General features: G+C 45.3%; 1 protein-coding gene across 2 annotated transcripts in view; it reads right to left on the minus strand.

Annotated features, from left to right (window-relative positions):
- LOC8025631 (uridine phosphorylase 1) overlaps positions 1 to 23732 on the minus strand; it is a 71381-nt gene that overhangs the window by 41873 nt on the left and 5776 nt on the right. The window contains exon 1 of one of the 2 annotated variants that reach the window (XM_029993358.4): positions 14069 to 14300. The exons of the other annotated variant lie outside the window; for it this stretch is intronic. Coding sequence (XP_029849218.2) covers positions 14069 to 14109 — 41 coding nt within the window. The 5' untranslated portion in view covers positions 14110 to 14300. Of the gene's footprint in view, positions 1 to 14068; positions 14301 to 23732 lie in introns of those variants that run through there. 2 annotated transcript variants of the gene reach the window in all.

Genomic DNA, 23732 nt, shown 5'->3' on the forward strand with positions numbered 1-23732 from the left:
CGTCGACGGAAAGGAAAACATGACGTTTGGGTGGACGCCACGGATGCCCATCTTTAAAGTCGTGTTGGGCAGGCGCCGCTGCTCAGAGAGCGAAGCAACTGGTAGCGTAGCTCCCATAATCGATTGGTAGCGCAGGTAGGTCACTTCCTCGATTTTTAGTTCGTGCAGCCACAGCCTGGTGCCGTCGGTATGTGGAAAAGGTTCATTCAGACTAAACGGTGTATTTTCCGAATACCCAAGACTGGAATAAAGAATGTCAGGAAAAAAGTATAAACATTCCAAACTACGGCACTATTGTTGTGCATATTTTGAGCAGTTCAATACATATCATACAGGCAACTGGGGGCAATTCATCCGTTTTTGGTGCTACCATACAAACTGATTTCAAGTAATTGTGCATCTTCTAGGAAATATGCCTGCATACGTGTATAAGCAATATAATTAATACACGAAGAAACTACATCTATGTAAACAACTTTGTTTCACGAGCACTTCAAAGGTAACCACACAGGGCCTTTAAAACATCTGCGAACCAGCGCATGCAGAGTGGCAGCGCAGACTCGGGGTCGCGAGCTAATTTGCCGACCACCCAATGGCCCATGGTATAAATGCCTCTTCAAATGCCTTGAAAGCGGGATGTAGTATCGTCCTAAATCATGAACATGCAAGGAACCGAATTCCAGCGTCTGAAACACTTGCGCCACCGCTTCACGGACCCCTCGCAAGATTGCCTTGTGTCGCTCGGACGGACGGGGAGGTCCATCGTCGGAATTGCCTCCGCCGATTGCTTTCGGGATTCTTAACCCAATTTTAAAAGTAAAAGGGACAAGCAAACTTATAAAATGTACGGAAGCACGTCAATGTCGGCCTAACTCAACGTCTTGTACACCGTGTATACGAAATCCAGCTCCTCGATGGGCTTGCAGCACACAATTCGCCAAACCAGGAAACCGGTGCTGGGAAGCGAGCCGATGCGAGATCGCGGAGCGGAGTACTCCCCCTGACGTCACGGTACACCTCACCCAATCAGGGCGTGGCGACCGCAGCGACGCTTGTGTTCGCTCTCGGGGCTAATAGCAGTGGCAGAACAGTGAGTAAACTTCTCATCTACAGCGGAGTCAGCAGACATCCACTGGGGCGGACTAACCTCCCGCTGTATAAACGAATAAGCGACAATACATATTACTGGTTCTTGCCGGAGAAAAAAAAAATCGGTGATGCGCAATGCGATTCTAGCAAATCGTTATGGTTTGTGAAGAGATGACGGAGTGTGTTAGAGCACCACAGCTCGGGGCACGCGGAACAAAACCTCTAGCTGCAGAGTCCAGGGACCCTGTTTTCATTCCTCACCTCTGCCCGTTTCGATCCGGGATGAGGAGTACCGGCGTGCTGTGGTTGCGGTATTGTGTCTACGAAGTCAAATCAGAAGTCCTATTGCTCTAGACAAATGTCTCTTTTATAGTACTGAGTGGAAGTCGGTGTATTAGCCAGGCAGCCAGCTATTTTTGTTTTCATTTAGAGGGGGCGGGGGGGGGGGGGGGTGGCGAGGGGGAGGGTGGCGCTAGAACTTACGTTTACAAATAAACCGGAGCGCCCCTAGCAGACGCTCCGGTTTGCTCCGGTTCTTGCCCACACCCTCATAGCGCATGCGCGATGAGGGTGTGGGCAAGAAGTTCGCCGTCGCCCATAAACAAACCATTGAAATGCGATGTTAACGGCGTCGGTGCAAGTCCCCCTGCCCTTTTTCGCGTTCAAATTGTTGATTCTACGTTTTCCTGACAACGTCTGACTACTTGAGCGGCCTCAGCGAAATTAACGAGGCTCGTTACACCGCAAAATTTTGCGTGAATAATGTGACATGCGGCGATTCATTCCGCGTGGACGCCGCAGAATGTACGCTAAAGCCTGATTCGGATGATTAGATTCTGCTTGCTATTATCATTCATTACGTCGCTCAGGCTACCAAAGCGTGAACCTTAGCTGAGGTGGTCGACGTCGATACTGAAAATTGCAAGCAAGAGCGGACCAAGTAAATCAGGCATAACAAGTCGGTGAAGGCCTCTGGCAATTAAGCAATTATCCACATCTTGTATCTACTGTTTACACCGAGCCAACTTACCCCAACAAACCTTCAAACTTAATATTTTGAGGCCCGCACTTACTGCCTATCGCAAATACCGGGTCAACCTTTGGTCTACGGCTGCTGTCGTTTGAACGAGCAGACGACGACAAGCAGAAACGTTTAAAAGAGCAGACGACACTTCGAACGATCAGGCGGCCGTTTGAACTTGAAGACGCACTGGACGTAGTCCGCAAGTGGTACGCACAACTTGACGGTTTTGCGGCGTTCATGCTGGAAGAAAATAAATAAATGTGATGACCACAAGTATCCGTGAATTCAACCCAAAGTGCTTCCCGCCCATGCAATCACGGTCCGACGGCGTCTGGTTTTCCCTTTTCACGGCACATATCCACGTTCTCGGAAGAACCGAGCACATGAAAACTGACCTTCAAACCTTTCTCGACCCTTTTGGTACAGCCCCAGTCGCGGCGTTTCGACGAGAAGGTAGGTTTTTGTCTGGTTCCTTTCAAAACAAAGCAGAAATACACGTCTCACAGGGGGCCTTCCGCCCATAGCCCCGGACCGGAAGTGCGCCCGACGCGCCAACACCGCGCCGTGACGTAACAGAGATGAGTTCATATATAGCCCCCCTGGCAACGCCCCTGGTTAGGGGCGGCATACCTCAGGGGCACACCAACCTCTCACCGCAGCACGGACACGCTTGATGGTGTGGAATGCAGCTTGTGTAAGCCCGCCGTCAGTAAAGTTACGTCACTCTCGTCTCATCGAAAACCTGCTTTATTTGGGGCCCACACAAAGGACCGGCATCTCTTTACGTAACCGATAGAGCAACGAAGCCTGATTCACTGATTGGCGCCTCTTACATCCTCACCAACCAAAACGGCAACCACGACCGGGGCACCGGAAGAACTGGCATTCGAAATTGCTCCATGAAGTTTTTTTGTTTTTTTTTTTTATTGCTTGTTATGGGTAGTGTAGGGCGGTGGCTTATTCCGGTGAATTTGTCGTTGCTGTCGTTTCGGTCGCGTTGAAAGCCAGCAACACAACTGTCTGAACCAGGCTTGAACACAGTCAGGACCTATCGGATCATGTTAAAAAAATAAAACGTCTAAATAAAAAAAAAATCCATGCTCGAACTCTTAATTATTGAGATATCTGAGGAAAATTGTTACTTGGAAAACTGCTTTAGAAGGAACAACCTGATTATTTACGGCTTAGATGAAGTCGAAAATGAATCGTAAGTGCCTTTGTTAAAAAGTGTCACTGATCTATTGTCTTCAAAGATTTTTTGTTTCTTGCAATGTCATTTCATTGGCTTGGCTCCCGAATTAATGGCAAAATTATGCCTATCATCTTCAATAATATTGACTACCGTGAGAAGCTTGCGATTCTTAAAAAGTGCTCTCAAACTTAAGGGTACCCGCTTGTTTATTAACAAAGGTTTTCCCTTCGTGTTCGTGACATTCGTAGGAAGCACTGGCTAATGAGTACGGCTGATTTAAAAAAAGAATGGTGCGAAAGTTATTTTGCGTCATGATTACGCACTACTCGACAGCATTCAATGCACATGAGATGCGTCTAATGATTGCCTTGTAAGGGTTCCTCCCTTTACCCTCGTAACCGCCCTAATTGACGACTGAGTGCAGGAAAAGTTTGTTACTCTGATAAAACTTAACGCAAGAACCATTCTTCCAAAGTCTACTAATACCCTTGTTACACGGGCACACTTAACTGCAGTTACGTTAAGTCGCAGTTAGCACACAATACTTGCGGACAACATTCTACGGTTATGCAGTCAAAGCTACGGGAGAACGTGCGCTTGAGCATATTGAGCACCCATCAAAGAAGTGCACGCGCTCTTCACTTCTGAAATAGCTGTCCGAGAGTACACTGCGGTAACTGAATTACGAGCATTGACACTTGAACGACGCCGATTAACAGCAGTTAAGGCTGAGTTAACCGCGGTTAAGCGTGCCTGTGTAACAGGGGTATTCATCTGCTAGCACTGCAGTAGCATAATCCCATCATGTGGTATGTGTCAATGAAACATGGTTGCGTGACCCTGTATACGCTCGATTGTGAATTTACTCCCCCTAATTATGATGTTGTACTCTGCACTAGGTCCTCTGAAAGGGGTGGTGGTGTTGCATTGTTTTCTTAAGGCTGGTGTTAATTATTTTTTTACTTCCCAGCCTACCAAATACAAGGTCACTGTGGTGCAAGGTTCATGTCGATAAATTTGTTCTTGTTCTTGCGGCCGTCTACAGAGTTCCAGGTACCGCCTTGCAAATACTTTTTGATATTCATGATTTCACACTGAAACATACCTTTCAAAACCACGAATTTGTCATGATAGGCGATTTTAACGTACCTGACATCAATTGGAACAACGAATGGTTGGTGGTCGCGACAAAGTTGTTTGTGGTGCTTTTGTTTACATTGCTGTGAAATTTGATTCGGATCAAGTGGTTAATCACTGTACAAGTGATAATTCAATACTTGACCTTGTTTTTCATAGTAATAGCATTACTCGATTCAGTTATGAGTGTGAAGTAGTAGACGGTGTATCGAACCACGAGTATGTGCTAGGAAGGCTTAACATCTTTTGTTTGGCGCGCAAATCCAGAGATCGTTACTGTTTTAGGTTTTAATAGAGCAGACGACGTGTCTATTCTTGCTTCTCAATTTGGGCTTTAATGGTTTCAAAGCCCTAGGCAGTGTGGTGTTGACATTTGGCTTGATACATTTTGCTCACTAGTTAGTGGTTGCATAAAAAAGATTTGTTCTAGTTATTGTAAAAATAGATTTATCCTTCTTAGGGCCGGTTGCACCAACCCCGCTTAGCGCAAAGCGGAGCTTAGCCGGGAACCTAAGCTGAGTTTCGGTTGCGTTCGGTTGCACCAAAATCGCTTATCGCTAAACCTAGCACTAAACTACGCTAACTTAAGCGCTCAACATTGGGCGCTTTGCTTTTGGTTGTTTCTTAATCCTGGATTTAAAACATGGCGGCTGGTTTGTCGCGGTCGATGCGGTGGACGAAATTGGTTGTGCGAAGTGTTTTAGGCTACATCAGCGTGAAAGTCTCGACAGAATGACCTTCGATTGTGACAAGCATGCAAAATATTGTCGCGTGAAGTGTTTATCGACCCCTGTTTTCAAGTTGGCTCTCCACTCTCAGGGCGTGTTAGCCCTAACCGAGATACGTACGGAGCTGTGGGGCTCACGTCTGTCTTCCCGTTGGTTCTTCTGTCAACGAGCTTATTCGTATGTACTTACTAATTTTCGCATAACTGTAACGTATTGTTATTTACCACCTTGTTTATTTACCTTTGTTTATTCACCTTGTTTATCCTTTAATCCGATCAGCGCGTTCAATAATGGCAGTACATCATCTCGGCGATCAGCTGACTGTCGACACCTCTGCCGTTTGCATTGGATTGCGGCGCTTTTAAGTGATAAAATAGCGAAAATTCAATTTCTTTCGTTTTCTGAGTTTTGAGACAATCTTCAGTGAATTTTCCTAATCTCGCGAGCAGAATCTTGGCTTCAGAAAACTGTATCGTTCCATAACCGCAACTTTTTTTGGTGATCGCGATTTTTTAGGAATATTCTGCTTTATATCTTTCATTCGTGGCGACGACAAATCGTAACGACTACTATGCTAGATTCGTTCATTGCTGTATTGGGGCAGGCTGGGGAAGGTAATGCGAAGAGACGACCGTTCTTATCGGCATGATGTGATGTACTATACTTCGTTTCACCTTATGTTGTACCGCAGCGAAGGCTAGAAGCGCGAGCTCATAGCGTTGGCAGCTGCCCTTGGTGCACGAGAGCTTGTGCCGCCGAGGTGTGCCCTAGAGCAAGGAGCTCGCGCTTATAGCCTTTCCTGCGGTACAACAGAAGGTGAAACAAAGTATAGTAGAAGTTTTTTTTTTTTTTTTTTTTAATTTGACAGTGTGAAACTGAAGTCCGTTTCAGGCTGCAGCGGATGTTCAACGACGGTACAGTGCAGTTCTGTCACCTTGCTGATAGCAACGAGTACCGTCGATGCAAGGTCTCGTGACCTGACCTCTCGACGACTTCTATTCGACGATTTCCGGGCATTTTCGCAGCTGCCGTGGCGAGTTCGTCACCGTTTTGAACTTCATCTGTCTCAGGCATGACTTGATTTTAGTAGTCATCTTACCTGCCTACTTATTCTCGATGATGTTTTGTCTTCAGTGGTGTAGCGAGTAGAATGTCCTTTTCGCGTTCGGTGAAATTCGGGGCCCCGGATGACTCCTCCACCTCAAAATGTGAGCACGAAAACTACTGCCACTGTCAAAATATCCTGTTATCAACCGGTGTTAAACACACAATCACAGATGTAAAGAGCATTCGTGTTTATTTAAAGCTTTGACTTCTGTTATTGAAAGTTAAGCGAAAAAAATGATTGAATTTTGAGACCTTTAATTTGTTACTCACCGAAGAAATACAGCTAAAGCAGGCGCCAACGTTACTGAAACACTCACTGTTGGGAAACTCCCATAGAGATACCTTCGAAAAAATGGCCCCAATCTGTCTCCGAGCACCGAGCTAATGACGTCAAGACGGTGGTTTTAAAAGCGCAAAGGACTAAGAAGAGAAGGAGGGGACAGGACAGAGCGCGTCCCCCTTCTCTTCTTAGTCCTTTGCGCTTTTAAAACCACCGTCTAGATGTACAACCAACTAGCCCCCCAATTAATTCTGAGCTAATGACGAACACAAATCCACCATTTCTCCCGCAGCGGCCGCTCGAGGAACTGCACGTGACTTCTATTTCTGCTTCAAGAACAGATACTGCGGAAGAGGTTACCGGGGTTCCACCCCCGCCTCCTCGGCGGACGCGCCGCGTCGACCTACCAAAGTTAAAATGCACCTAGGTTGGGACGCGTTACCTGAAAGGACCGCTGAGGCATGGTTGTATAAAAACAATATTAATTGTGCCACAAAACCCTGCAAACTAAAGATTTTAAAAACATAAAGCGCCCCACTTTTTGTACTAAACTCCAATAAATTTCATACAAAAAGAGTCTTTTCCGTTTGTTTTTACGCAAAAACAGGCTTTCAAAAAGCTCAAGGTGAACACAGTACAGACAAGTGACAAAGAGTGACGCTGTTGTCGCATTTAGCTCGGTCTCAGTGGACGCCAGCGGCCCAGGTTTCGACGGCGAGTTTCCCAACTGAGTGTTTTAGTAACGTTGGCAGGCGCCGACGACGACTACTACGGCAGTTTTTTTTTTGTTTACATCACGTGATTCCTCTCCGCCAATCGTATTCGTCCCTCTGAGCGTTCCCTAGATCGCTCTGTTTGTCCCTACATTCCCTAGGCCAATCCAGCGTTTAGCTAGGGGCGCGTCTGTAAAGCCGGCTTAACGTTGGTGCAACCGGAATTTAAACCCGTGCTTACCTGAGCTCCGTTTAGGACGCTAAGCCGGCTTAGGAAAGTGCCGCTTTGGGTTAAGGTAAGCGGCGTTGGTGCAACCGGCCCTTAGTCATGGACTACTCGAGAAGTTTTGCAATTATCACGTCAACTGAAAAGACATCGGAAATTGAAGCAAAGTGTTAACCCTGTGGACGTAAACCGGTCTACAATTCGAAAAATTTGTTTAGTAGAAAAAGTTACAGCTGGCCAATTTACTTTAATGTTACTCTACCGCATTAAGTGAAACCCAGCTAAGTTTTGGCGATCTATTCTACCCAAATATGAAGTCTCACATAGTTTTATTATCCAGGACCAATCTGTAACCACTCTGATATATATCTCAAATGGTTTTAATGCATATTTAATATTTGTATTTATTCAAGATGATGGTTGTGAACCTAATTTTCACTTCAATCTCTCGAACTCGTCGTTAGAAAAGATCCCGATATGTGTTTCTCGTGTTCTTAATTTGCTTCTAAATTTTGACTGCAAGAAAATTTCAGGTTCGGATAATACTTCTAACTAATTTTTTCATTGGTATTATTTTTGTACATTTAGATATTTATCCTTAATCTTTTAGAAGTCTCTTTCCACAGGAATCGTACCTAAACTTTGGAAACCTGCCAAAATAACTCCCATATTTAAATCAGGTAGCAAACAGTCATATAAATTACAGATCAATTTCATTGACGTCTTCCTCTAGAAAGCTCCTAGAATATATATAATTTACAAGCATATCCCCGTATATCTCAAAGAAATTCAAGTATCTGCCCACAACAGCACGGTTATTTGTCGAAATTTCTCAACCACCACAGAACTCCTAGAATTTACTCATGAAATTGCTTTATCTTTGAATAAAAGATGTCAGGTTGATGATATATTCATAGTTTATTCGATGCCATTTGATAAAGTCTCACATCCCAAACTACTTCAGAGGCTGAAAGTTTTACTGAAAAATACATTTTAATCCACTGGATTAGAGAATATTTAAAATAGAGGCGAATTAAGTTCGTTTGGGAAGGCTTCTTCGGGGACCATTTGGATCTGGTATACAGCAGGGGTCTGTGTTAGGACCACACTTCTTTCCTCTTTATATTTATGACAGTGTAGAAAACATGGCGGTTAAAATTTGTTTATATGCCGACGATTGCGTTCTGTACAATAATTAAATGATCAGCTCTTACTTAATGAATCATTCGAGCTTGTCTAACTGAAGCAAATAATGGCAGCTGGAAATAAGCTCTGACAAGTCATGCTTTATGAGATTTACAAATAAAACCAATTACCTTTGGTGTTTGTCTATGGAATTAGTGATGTAACTTTAAATGAGGTTTATGCATTCAAATATTTAGGTATTGTTTTTACGTAACCTTAAATGGAACACGCACGTTAATTTCATTTGTTCCCAGTCCCTTGGGAAGCTAGGGTACGTCAAACGTACGTTGAAATACTCTCCTAAAGAAGTCATTTATCTGTCTTTCAAACCCTCTTTCAGCCATTTTGGAGGAGGAATTCGTTGTCTGAGATCCATATCTAGAAAAGGATATTAATCTTCTCGATTCAATCCAGGCTAAAACTGTTTTGTTTATTTCCAACATCCGTGATCGACATTTCTCTTCATCTTCTGCTATGACAATGCTGGGGTGTAAATCTTGTCTTTCAGGCGGACCAGTCCAGCGATTTAAAATGTTTAATAAAATTATTAGTGGAGATTTTAGCATTAAAAGCATGAACTACATTAATTTCACAAATGTCACTCCTACCAGACAGTCTCATCCATTGAACATTGTTCCAATTAAATATCATATCAATTGTTTAAATTTTTTTTCCTCGCACCATTGAGTTATAGAACAGTATTGATGGCTCTACACGCATGCTTCCCTATGATGACTTTATATTAAAAATAGGTAAATAAAATTATATTGCCTTGATGTGTGATTGTTAAATCAATATCTCGAATGTTTTGTCCTTTGTTCAATATTTTGTTTTTAATTTTAGCCACTATTTTACACTCCTGCAATGGCCTCGATTGAGGTCGCAGTATGTACAAACAAATAAAATCAAAGCAACCGTATGCGCCTTGAGATGCTGAACTGAACCACTAAACAAGAACATCGAATTGTTGCTCGGCAACCTGAGAAATTTACCAGAGTTGCACTCACACTCAATCAATACGATGTATGCCCCTCCGGACAATATACGTGTACTCGTATACTTGGTAACACTTGAAAAAAAAATTAATGAACTAGAGTGGTGAAAAAGAAATTTACTTTTTTTTTAAACCAAATTACCAGTCACGGCGGACGCCAGGAGTGACAATAAAAGAAATAACATACCAATTAGCACACTAATTGCCTACAGTTTACCAACCGACTTTTAAATTAGAGAAAATAAACAATTAGCTCCAATCAGGGATGGGCAGTATTTCAAATACAAGTATTTGAAATACGTATTTCATATACTTTGCGTATTCTGCATTTGTATTTAATTACAAATTGGGTAAAGTATTTGACGTGTGTATTTAAATACTAAAACGTGAGTATTTCAAATACAGTTGTCATTAAATACAATTTTGTGGGCGAAAATACATCCCGCAAATTTATTGTCACGACAATTCTTGTTTTTATGCATATGGTTGTAAGATATAGCCTCCATCCTTTATTCGGCTATGGGGCTTTTTTTTCTTTTTCTCCTCCGGCTTTATTTTAAAGGCACTGTCCAGAGCACGAAGAAAACTACGTTCTGCACTGAATGCAGTGTCTCTCAATCAAGCACAAGCGTTTAGTGACTTTGTGATTACGGTGCCAGTCCAGGGCAAGAATAGTGACGAAATCGACGTTCACAAGCAGACTGACTAAATACGTGCCTGTGACAACTTGTGATGCTTTCCAGGCTGATTTCCATCCATAGTTTTGCCTGGAACATTCTAAATGCGCGGGTTGTCCAGATCTTTGTAACTGGTGCGAGTTGCAACAATAAAAAATTCTCTACCTAGTACTGCGCGTCTTGGTCGTCTCGGTTCTTTGTTGAACTATACCAAAATGTAATCGACAAAAAAAGCTGCTTGGAGCTTTGTACTTTTTTCACCTATTACGTCCAAGCTGATTATACTTTTTTGTGATTATATTTCTATTACGTTACTAGAGCCTCGCACACTAACTCCCGAGTGTGTGATGCAAAATTAAAAAGAGATACCCAGAAACCCGTTGCAGGTGCCCTCAAGTCGCTGACGCAAATTTTGAGGAATGTATTTGGAAAAGTATTTGGAGGAGACGAAATACATTTAGTTGTATTTGTATCTTGTACTTAGATGGTTTTTTGGAAATGTAATTAGGTTTGTAATTAAATACATTTTTGACGAAGTATTTTCTATTTGTATTTCAATACATATTTGCATGTACTTTGCCCATCCCTGGCTCCAATAATAAACTTGCTGAGCGTCTTCGAAAGCCCCCAAGTTAGTGAATTTTAGGACAAACTGAACCACGTGGGGAGCGCGGAGGCGTCGTTAGACGAACACCTCCTAGATAAGAAAGCCTAAGTGCTTTCCTGCGTCACTAAAGAAGGCCACCGTAGGCCACAGGTTGGACACGACTACGGCGTCAGCGTGCGGCGTAGAATCGAGTCCTATCAGTGAGAACACGACTCGTAGCCGAACGCTGACGCCGTAGTCGTGTCTAATCTCTGACCTACTGGAGCCTTCTTTAGTGAAGAAAGAAAATTTAGCTCTTGGGCTTTTTTATCTAGGAGATGTTGGCTCAACTTAGCACATATGCAACAGACGAAAGGATGGCGATTTCTGTCATATCATCAAACGGACGCCTGCGTGCAAGCCGGCAAGTGGTGGCGTCACTATCATTTTTTATGCAACGCGTCCAGACGTACTGTGCAGGTCAGCGAAGTGTCAATGCTCGTAACTCAATAGTGTTATTTCTGGGTCAGTTTCCTCGCAGGGCACCCGCAGATTTAGTCGCTGTGATTAACTGAAGTAAATAAGGGCGTGAACACATTAAAAACATTCGTCCCAGAATTCCGATCTGCAGTGGGACAATTTACATGATCATGTATACAACAAAACAGTGTATATTTGAACAAACTATACATAAAATAAGGTATAAAAACAACTTTGAATAGGAGCCCTCTATTTCTAAAAGCGTGCTGAGAGCGAACTTCTGCGGATTTTTCGCAAGGCGCAGTTCACACCCTCAAGATTGTTCCTTTTTGGCAGGCGATAGACGAAAGAAAGAGCTATGAACCTGGATTGTGAATAACACGCAGAACTATGACGTTTAGTGAACACATAATATGCACGTGCTGTGGGTGTCTCAACTTAAGGTCTGTCAAGGTGTGTCGTCCACTTACGGTAGAGTATAAACAGATAGATATGTTTGTGTTGTCCTCTATGTGGTCCCATTATCACAACCAGCGATAAAGAATGTCGCGTGTTCCGAGTATCTTTCTTGGCATATAAGCAAGCGCATGTATCAATTACATTGCCGTATTATCAAGTGCATGCGTGTTTCTAATCGTGATTATAAAATTTTTTTTTACCAACCATTGTAGACAATTTGGTTGTTTTCCTCTTTTCTTCTATTCGCAACTTTCACAACTTATGCGAAGAACAAGTCGTCCTTTTCTTCTTTTTTTTTTTTCCAGGAGTTGCGCTGATGTCAGAGAGACACTGAGCTCTGATTGGTTCTGATTGAAGGATAGTGGGTAGACCTCAAAGCAAGCTGCCTTGAGGTCTACCCACTATCCTTCAATCAGAACCAATCAGAGCTCAGTGTCTTTCTGACGTCACCACAACCCCTGCAAAAGAAGCGGACAAACTTGCGCTTTGCAAAAGGGGGCCGCTCTAGTTCCCATCGAAATGGCTGTCACCTGGATGATCGTCATAGAACAGTAGGGCACATAGGATGGACATTTAGATGTACGTTCTGAAAGGTCACGTAAGTGACGTATTGGCGTCTGATTGGTGAAGGAGTTGCCTCCACCAATCAGACGCCAATACGTCACTTCCGCGACCTTTTAAAATGTATATGCAAATGTCCAACCTAGCCCTCCTGTACGAGGTTCGCTCTGCAACGCGTAAGTACTTCTAATTTTGTTAAATACGAGCAATATGAGAGCTTTACGCCATACTTCCATGTCAGGGAGGTTTGAGCACACACCTTTATTTTGAAGCAGGTCATCGAGGAGCCAGCGAGCGCGATTCTTACACAGCGCGGTACCACCACTGCTGAAAGCGGCGAATAGTTTTGCTCTGTATTTACTATTGAGAAGGAGATCGAACGGTCACGCCGCTAGCGGTACGCTTCAGCTGTGGGGACAACTTACCGTTATTTTCTTGTTTGTTTTTGATCTGAGAAATCCAAGATGACGTTTCGAAGTTCGCTCCTCGTGGGACTAAAGTACTGGTCGGAGCAAAGCGCACATGCCGAGATCGTGCTAGGCGAGGTTCCATTTCTTTTCATGCTGTGTTAGTAAACACTAGAGCCACTAAATAACCTACGCTTCAGAGTAACGACACTTAACCATCGTGTGCCTTAAAGCGTTTCATGCGATCTGAAAAACGCTTTTCCGTCCTCCAGACATTTCAAAGCAGTTCGCGACAGAGCAAAACGATATCATATAAGCTTGCAAACACCGCATCTAAAGCTGAAAGAAATCGCATTTTTTAATTGCGGCGATCGACAGTTGTGTCTGCTCTGCAACAAGCACCAAGATGGCGGCGACCACAACAATACCAGGGAACAGAGTGCCGATACTCTAGGCGTAGCTTATTTAGTGGCTCTAGTAAACACCGAGTTGTGGGGACGAGAAGCTCGATAAAGAGCCCACTATAGTTAGGTCTTATGCCGAATAATTTGATGTAATTTATATCCTACACATTCTGAAACGGCTTTTAGGGGTAAATCGTACTCCTTAAAAAGTAATACACAAATAGGCGATCAAACAAACTAATAAAAATCTAAGGTTTTTACGGTAGTGAAATAAGTCTGAACACGAACTTCAGTTAAAGTAAGAAATAATTACTGCTGTTGTTTGGACAGCGTGAACGAAATCAGCTAGACATTAATAGGGAGTATTCACTGGCTAACGACGAGCTTCCGCCGTTCATTTCCAACGTGCACACCGCACCATCAAGGTTAGTGGTCTTAGCAGCCTAGTAATGTGAGCTCGTTCCGAGCGTGAGCTCTAAACACCGCGCTCAAATATGGCGTCCAGTGAATACCCCATATTGGCGACCATTATTACACGCTGTAAATGAGAAATTTGGCTAGTGCAGTACCACTGCCAGCCTAGTGTTTTTAGCCTGTGCCACGCAGTAGTGATACACGACCACGCGCCGGTTCGGTCCTCGTCCCGATCGAAGCGGGTAGCGAGCGCCGAAAACTGCAGACTGCCAGCTATGACGGCTCACTGACTGCTCTTCGCAACGCGAAATACAGAACCCTGTTCGCGAAGCGAAACCGGAAGCAAACGCGTCATGGAGAAAGCCACTTTGCCGTCGTAAATGTCGGCGTTGTACAGTTACGCACCTTTCTCCTTCCGAAGCGGAGTCTTCGCTCGTTTTGGCCATCGCGGTCTGGGGTCCGAACACTACGCTCGCGAGCCACGGAGGAGCGGGGCCCTGCAGCACGTGGTGCGGATCGACCGCATCCGGGCGAGCCGACTCCGCTTTCTGGAGGGGGAGACGGGAATGCGCAGGGGTGCGGCGGCGCCCGGATTTGCATCACTCACAGCTATTCACAGCGGCGTGCCCAACCGCCGCTGACGTCAAGAAAGAAGAAGAAAAAATATATATAGCATACAAAGGTAAATACCGTCGGTTACGCTCCCCGCTTCGTAGGAACTGCTGCTGCAGTGCTGTATACTATTGATGACGTTGCGCTTTGTTGGAAATGGTCTATGAGGCGTGAAGAAAAAAAAAAACGCGCGTCTCGGCGGAGTCAAGAAGTCCCAAAAGTATTGCGATGAGGTAATCCTTTTGCTTGTTTATTTATTTTATTGGCCTAAAAATATTTAGCGCTCAAGCCTTTTGGTAAACGTCATGTTCAATGCATGTAAAGACAGCGGGATGCCAGTCTCCCTCAGGGAACGTGTGATTCATTTTTTCCGCTGTAGATGTACATTATGTGTTCGTTCTAAATATCCACTGGAGCACAACTGCTAGGCCGGGGTCATTAACGTGTCCCACGCATGTAGTGATACGCGACTGCACGCCGGTGCTATGCTCATGCAGGTGCAAACTGATAGGGCGGTAAAGTGTTTCTACTTCAAATGAGACATCCTACTAGACCGCAAGCCAAACGACGTTTAGCAATTGGGATTTGCAATTGTTTACACATCGAGAGTTCGGTCTGCCCTTGAGTAATATCTATACCGGTTCAACGCCGACGAGGAACAATTAGACCGCAATCGGACTGCTCTCTCGGGGTCTTTAACTTGTGATACGCATTAGTGATTACAAGAACACACGCCGCTACTGCGACTGCTCAACCTTTGTTCTCGCTCCTCTGCTGGCACGATGCCAATTCATGTTAAAATGGGAATGCTGGGACCAGATCTTTTCCCCTAGTTCCACGACACAAGGCACAAGATATGCTATCGACATACCTGCTCTCGGAATAACCTCATCTACGTTGGCACGAGGCCTCTGAGATTCCAGGGGTGACCGGTGGAAGTTCTACCCATCAAAAATAAACTGAGCTGTCGACGTATCAGTAGTAAGAACCAGTCACGTGGACACGGAACACGGCTTCAGGCCCAAACTAAGCTTTCAAAATGCGCCAGTGACGTCGATCCCTCCGACCTCTGCCGGCTCCGCAAGCGAAGCCTGCGCCGATCAAAAATGGCGGCGATCAACGTGTCCGTGCTGTAGGCGTACTGGCACTGCTCGCGCGATTAGTTCCGGTTTTAAGCAAGGGTGACATTTTTTACCCCTAACGCCCACTGAAAATCTTATAATACAAATTTTACGGCACGGTCAAAACTAATTGAGATAGAGCGCCACTTCTTCAAATACAATAAGTGCCCAAAACAAACATATTTCATGTCGTTAAAGTTTCTTAGTTGATTAGCAAGCTAATTAATCAATTTTATCTCCATTCTGGTCACTGCCATGACAACCAATTTAGCCCAAGGCCATAAAAGCCCCTAACATATGTTCACCTTAAAACCAAACTGTTCTGGCTCGGCAAAAAACAAAAACAAAAAACAGTATACGTCAACAGAACTAGGGCACCGACAAAGCCCCCCCCCCCCCCCACACACACACGCACACATACATATGCCATTTCTCTTTCCATTACAATTGAAATCAAATTTAATTTCTGCCTTTTTCTCGATGCGGAAGTAAATGAGACGTTTTTCTGTTTAGCCGGCGAAATTTCAATCTAGCCTTTAGATTGGGCGACACTGGCGTTTTCGTGTTCCGTGCCGCACTTATTACTTTCAGACACACGACGGCGCCTCGCATGGACCTCAGTGGGCTAGGAGCCATCCCACATAATTCCAGTTCTGAGACGATCGTGCCGCGTGTCTTCGAGCACCGCACCTCCCTGCGCCTAGCTGGAAGGTCGCGTGGCATGTTCTCAGTGTTGGAATGGCTAGGACGGCTAGTAGTTTCTGCAGCCACCCTGTCAGCCTCCGCTGCGGTTCACGTTAAGCTATAGAATATACTACACGGACGGAAGCAAGCACACCAGCTGGGAGGCCTCCCGTTCTCCCCCTCGGGTCGGGGAGAATAAACTGCTCCAAAACAACAAAAGACACTGGCAGGTGGGCACAAACACCGGTGCACGTAGACGCACCGTAGGGTGAGTTGTGCCATTGTCGCTGTTTGTATACATATATTTTTTTTTCTTTTCTGCTCTGTTGAGCATAACATGTCCAGACGACAGGAGAAGGAGTCCAAGTAGTAATGTAATAAAACCAAAACGTGCGGTCGACGGTATGGAAGCATGACGGCTGTCCGTCATGCTTCCCGCCGTCCTCAAATTATTTCGCGAACATGTGCTGTTAAGCTGCTTTTTTATCTTTGTTTTCTGACTTTCGGTTGTATAAACAATTGCCTTTTCTGTTTTTAGACTGCGAAAAATTAGTCTGCCTTGAAAAGATATCTGGTGTCTCCGCTGCACATTGGCAATTAAGCAAGTGAAATACGGCACTGTGAATCTGAGACCACTGACGTCAATAACGCAATATGCTAGCTCACTACAAAACATTGATAATGTGATGCTTTGCGGTGAAAATGTTTCATTTTTTTTTTTAATCTGTCAACACACCACAACTCAAAGCACCTGGACGAGAAGTTTCTGCCACATAATCCAACAGGAAGCTATGCCCTACCCATTTCAATATAGGCCAAATACGGAATCGATCTGCGATCCGAGTAACCACCACTTCGTTGTGCATGGCAAACACCGATGATTAGCAGCAGTACAACACATTCCAAATGTATCCTGTACAACATTAAATCAGTTTTATACTTAAAAGGCACGCCCGACCGACCTTTCGATTACAAACATTCACGGCGTTCAAAATTCAGGCCTTTAGAACCAAAGCTAAGCGGAAATGTGATACCAAAACCCAATGTGCTGAACACGTGGAACCTGAACGTCAGCGACACCAAAAGATCTGTGGTGACGTACGCACGCACCGACACAGCGGCCCCAGAGACACCGTGCCCAGAGAGAACTTTTCTCCGCTCGATCGACCGGCCCCGGAGAGCGTCAGATTACATTACCCGGCTCAAGTGCTGCGTCGTCGACGGATGCTGCCACACGCTTACATAAGCTCCGCGCAACATGAAGACGACGACGTGTGCTGAATCGGAACGATTTCTGTTTGGCTCCTCTTGAAATACTCTTAGGCAAGACTTGGCGGCTATATCCAGACCCCATCTGTGTTCATCGTGATACTCGCCGTCGACTGCTTGACCTGCACCCAACGGTGAGCTACCGGGGGCGGTGCCCATCCCTAGGATATGTACCATCGACTCTGCATGGAACAACTTGGTTCATAACTGGTGGTCAGGAGACCCGAAACATGGCTCAACCTTCTCCAAGACACTCCGAGGACGGATCTCAAGGTCTATTGAGGTCCACAGCTCCCATTAAAAGTACTACTGCAGCGGGAACCCAAGCGATTACTCCCGGCACACAGACTCCATGCCCCGCTAAAAGACCGCGGACTGATCATGAAGATGAGTTATCTGACGACGATAAAACTACATGCTACTCGGTAGACGACGATGAAGACAAAACTCCATTCACTCTGGTATCGTACAAGAAAGATCGCCCTGCTGAAGTACCAGTGGTGTCCAAACCAATCACAACTGAGCAGTCATTCTGGAGAGTGAATCCTAACACAATAGCCAACGAGATCCTTAACATCACAAAGGAAAAACTTCTCTCCCATCGAATCAACAAGGATGGCAGCATGACTGTTTCCGTTGCTTCACTTCAATCAACAAACAGGCTCCTTGCTGTGACATCCCTTTCCGCCATTGAAGTGACAACGAGTGTGCCTAACTCGTACTCCAGAAACCTTGGCAAGATCAAGGGAGTACCTCTGGAGTATTCTGACGATGAGTTACTGGAATATCTAAAATATTTCGGAGTCATCTCCGTTCAACGCCAAGTGTCTTACCGAAGACAAGACGACGGTAACACTGTTTCACGGAAAACAGACAGCGTCCTCCTGCACTTTCGTCCAGATCGTGCAATGCCCCAAAGAATTTTGCTGGGGTTCACAAGCCACCCGGTTGACGAGTACTTTGGACGTCCAGTGCAATGCTTTAAGTGTCAAAGGTACGGTCACATAGCAAATTTTTGTCGTGGCACAACCCGTTGTAAGGTGTGTGCAGGTGCCCACAACCACAAGGAATGCACCTCCAAACAAGAGCCGAAATGTGCAAATTGTGGCGGAGGACACTCTGCCGCATTTGCTGGTTGTCCAATCAAGAAGGCTGCCTCAACCACTCGTAAGAGAGAGCTTCTGCACGGTAGAGAAGTCCGCACTAAAGCGCCGATCTTGAACCCAGAAGTTGTGCGTCCCCCGCCGTGCTTGAAAAGCTTGAACGACACGGCAGCCAAAAAGGTTACATACCGCGATGCTGTGAAGGACACATCGAAAACAAACAAGGAAAAAATTAGTGATGGCAAATCCCAACTTCACGGCTCGTGCAGCTGCGCCCACCGAACTGCTTTATCCAGCACAGCTGAAATGCCTACCAAAGAAAATGTCCCAGGAACATCGATCACAAAAACAAACTGCAGTCAACCAGTATCCGCTTCATCTGCTCCGCGGTAGTAGTAGTAGTAGTAAACAATATTTATTTGCCCAAGCATGTGTTAATGACTGAACGGGAGACCCCTAGGGTCGCCCCGCCAGCCACCCCTCAGACGGCGGCCTGAACCCTCTGGGTTTTGGCGGCGTCTTCGGCCAGCTGGACTAGTTGGTTCTGCACCGAGGGGTCGGAGCAGAGGAGTAGGGTTTCCCAGCTCTCCTGGTTGTCGATCTTCTCCAGTAGGGGGTGGGACTTACGGTCGATCTTGCTGCACTCCCACACCATGTGTCGGAGGTTGGCGTAGCCGCCGCAGAGCTTGCAGTTTGGCTTGTACTTGTCGGGGTACCATTTATTGAGTAGGGAGGGGCTCGGGAAGGAGCCCGTCTGGAGGCGGCGCCATGCCACCGACGTCCTCTTGTCCAGCGAGGGGTGCGCGGGTGGATAGCGTAACCTCTCGCCAGTGTAGTGATCGAGAATGTCCCTGAATGTGACCAGCCTGTCACCCTCCGAAGAAAAAGCCAGAGAAGGGTCCAGCGGTTCCCCGGCCCGGTGAGCGAGTTCTCGGGCCGCGCCGTGTGCCTTCTCGTTGCCGGGGAGCGACGGGTGCGCCGGTGTCCATATGAGCTGTACTTTTGTTGACGTCTTCTCGAGGTCGCCCAGGACCTTGAGCGCGGCTGTAGAGATTCTTCCTTTGGCGAACTGCCGGATGGCTTGCTGCGAGTCGCTGACGACGATGCGTGCTCCGCGGAGAAATAGACAAGAACAACGTGTAGACATTGGCCAGCTTGTGCTTCCAATGCTTTTCGCTGCACTCAAGGCAATCATTAACGCGCTGCCTAACGCCAATGATCTTCCAGAAGTTCGAGCCTTGCTAACGATGGAACCGCTTATTAAGTCCACATGCCTAACGGAGAGTGGGCATTTTGATGACTGACGTATATAAACGCATATCAATATTTCAATGGAACGCGAACGGACTACGAACCAAACGCGGGGACTTGAGACAATTCGTTGCTCAGTTTTGTTTCCCAATACTTGCAATATCTGAGGCCCGTGTGGATAGTTCGTTTCGACTAGCAAATTATGTATTATACAAATCTACGCGACCAGGAGGTCCTAGTCGCTGTTTACTTGGAATGCGAAAAGAGTTAGTCTCAACACTTCTTTTTTCCTCGACTTCGGATGTGCCGGAGTATGTTGCCTGTCAAGTACGCGTAGGACGGATGATACTTACTGTTGTGAGCATCTACATAGAGCCACAAATTTCGATGACAAGCGCTGAATTTAACTCGATCTTCAAACGACTTACTGCTCCCTATGTTATGTGTGGAGATTTTAATGCCCACCACACACTGTGGGGTAGCTCTCATTGTGACCAAAGAGGAAACCTCATTGAAAATATTATCGATCAATATGACACAAGTATATTGAATGATGGTTCACCAACATACATAAAAGGAGCCAAATACTCCAGCTGCCTTGATCTTACGCTGTGTACTCCACACATCTCGTACGACATGGATTGGCGCACAGATATAGACACCCGTGGCAGCGACCACTACCCGATACTCATTCACCACCCGCGGCTAACTGCAAAGCAACCAAATCATTGCGTAGCTTTTACGAACTGGAAGATGTTTCGTTTTCTGAACACCAGACAACTCGAAGAAATTCAGACAGTCGAGGACTTTCAGCGAGTGATCAGTGCTAACTTAACAAAATCCACAAAAAAGGTAGCAGTTCCAAGAGAGACTGCCGGAGTAAACGGTGACTATGAGAAGCTTCGAGCTATTCGCCGGAGATCAGAAAGACGATATAGGAGATCGGGACGAACAGAGGATTTTTATGAAGCCCAACGTATCCACACTAAAATGAAACGGCTTTTGCAAAAACTTTCTAAACGCCAATGGAGAAAGCTTTGTGCAAAATTTTCACCTTTCACCCAAATCAAAATGGTGTGGAATATAGTACGCTCCTTGATATCACCACTAACTCAGAAAAGACCGTTCAGAGCTTTGGCCCTGTCACAAGGTACTTCGGAATTGACAGTGGCGAATCAATTTTGCGCTCTACTTACAAAGCAGGGAGACGCGATGACCTCCCCTGAATACTACGCATCATGCGAAGCCGCAGTTAAAAGCATAGGTGAAGAAAGTAGCTCAGGTAATTCACACCTGGATCGTGATTTCAGTATTCGTGAACTGGAAGGTGCACTGGCGACGATTATTAAACGCACAACTCCGGGTCATGACCAAATAACATATCAAGCACTTGCAAACCTTGTTCCGGGAACTAAAACAAATCCTCTTGAGATCTTTAATGAAGTCTGGAGAAAAGAAACTCTCCCGGACTCATGGAAACTGGCAAAGGTTGTTCCTTTACTAAAGTGTGGGAAAAGCCCAGCAGCCCTAGAATCGTTTCGTTCAGTAAGTCTCACCAGCTGTGTTGCGAAACTTCTGGAAAAGATGATACATTTGCGCCTTCAATGGTGGTTAGAATCCAATCACGTATTACCTGAACAAATAACTGGATTTCGCCCTAGGAGGTGCACTATTGACTCTGTGCTTGACCTTGTTACCACAGTAGAACACTTGCGCGCATCTGGGAACATAACCATAGCAGTCTTTTTGGATATTCATCGCGCCTTTGATACCGTGAGCCACACACATGTTCTGCACGGACTCATTCAACTGAAAGTGCGAGGACGGGTTGTACGTTGGATAAAAAACTTCCTGCTCCATCGCAAGATATTTGTAGCCACAAACGAAGGCAACAGCACGGAACATGAGTTAAAACATGGGGTTCCACAAGGTAGCGTACTTAGCCCTACTTTATTCAACGTTGTCATGGCTGAATTACCCCAGCGACTCCCTCCAACGCTCCAAATCTCGATGTATGCAGATGGTATTTGCATATGGGCATCTGGTTCTTCTTCAGAAACTTTACAATTGCAGTTGCAGTCTGGCCTCGATGAGACATACAAATACCTTCGTGAGAGAGGCATGGACCACTCAGCTAAGAAATCGGCAGTTCTACCCTTCACTAGAAAACACCTCAAAGGGTTTAAGCTCTACCTACGAGGACAAAACATCGAGCGAGTCATGTGGCACAGATTCCTTGGTGTCGTGCTAGACTGTTCTCTTACATGGACGAGGCATATTGATATGCTTGAAAAAAAAAGTGAATGCTATCATTAACGTACTTCGGTGCATCGGGGGTGCGAGATGGGGAGGGTCAACGGACGGTCTCCTTCTTCTCCATACAGCTCTTGTACGACAAACAATCGCATATTCAATACCAGTTCTACAAGGAATTTCACCAACATCAGAAAAGCGATTAAATTATATGATTGCACGAAGTCTGCGCATTACTTCAGGTATTCCACGGGCTACTTCTACTGAACTCGTATTCGCGGAGGCCCGAGAACCTTCAGTAGTTGTCTTCCGTACTCAAGAAGTATGTCGGCACTACTTTCGTCTAGCCACACAGGACGGTGGTCGTCCCTTGTGTCAAGACATTCTTCGACAACGAATTCAATGCCAGTTTCGCAAACTTCTTATTACATTGCCAATTCGCGTACCAAATCATGTGCATTGGCTTCCTAACTTACAACGCCCCCCATGGACAATACCGCCACTGAAGATACAAACAGACATATCTGAAATTGATTCTAAATCATCTGTAGACTCTACTGTGGCAAAAATGCTCTCCCTGGATCATATACAACTTCACTACGACACAGCTGTTCAGGTTTATACAGATGGATCGACATCAAATCGAGGCTCAACCTCTGCTTTTACTATTCCCAAGTTTAATGTAAACAAATGCTTTCGGCTTTCGCACCATGTCTGTTCAACAACGGCCGAGCTGCATGCGATATTTTCAGCGTCGACATTTATTGACACTTTTAATAAGCCAGACAATTGGATCATACTGACAGATTCTAAGAACGCACTAGAACTATTGAAGGGTATAAATATGCGGTCCTCTTTGGGACCTTTACAGCATCAAATTCAAATGACACTAGTCCATGCAGAGAGTCTTGGACACTCGATAAGTCTCCAATGGATCCCAGGGCATTGTGGAATTGCTGGAAACGTTGAAGCTGACCGATTGGCTACAGAAGCCTATATATATGACGCAATAGAACTAACCTTCTTCACACCCACAGATGCCAAACTACTACTTCGGCATTACCGAGAGGAATATTCACGACAACACTGGTTCACTAAAATCTGTCGACTCTCTCCTTCCGCATATTGACCCGGACCTTAAATTTCCACCATACTCCGGAACAAAAAGGAAATACGACACTCTCCTGCACCGATTAAGACTCGAAGTGGCTTTTACTGGAAGTTTCTTGCATCGAATTAGACATCGGGTGACCCCAGTATGCAAATGTGGTGGTCATTTTGAGGATGTTAATCACATCCTCTTAGAATGTCAGTGCTACGCCAGTGAAAGGAATCGAATGAAAACTCGACTTCAACAATTGGACAGTCGTCCCTTATCTTTGGCGAAGATTTTGGGCCCTTGGGCGAACCGACAAACACTGAAAAGAGCACTAAACATTATTTGTGACTTTTTAAAAGAGTGTGGACTTTTATACGAATATTAAGTACAGACATATGCCGTACGCCTATGGTTGTATATATTTGTAGCTATGTGCACAAGTGAGTGAGCGTGACAGTATGTAGCGAGAGTGTAAGTGATGTGCTCTATCCCAGCTGAAAATAAGACAAGCAACAGACTGACAAGAAATGCATCAACTGCATCAACTGTTTTGCGCTGTGTTTTAAAGCAAGTGTTCTGTAACGCTCCTTTTTTTTTTTTTGAGCGTGTTTGTGTGTGTGTGTGCTGGTGTGGTCGTGTCAGGCCTGTGCTCTGACTTCGTACTCATTTCTTTTCTT

This window comes from Ixodes scapularis, unplaced genomic scaffold, assembly GCF_016920785.2.
Source record: "Ixodes scapularis isolate PalLabHiFi unplaced genomic scaffold, ASM1692078v2 PGA_scaffold0__279_contigs__length_252992795, whole genome shotgun sequence".
Lineage (NCBI taxonomy): Eukaryota > Metazoa > Arthropoda > Arachnida > Ixodida > Ixodidae > Ixodes > Ixodes scapularis.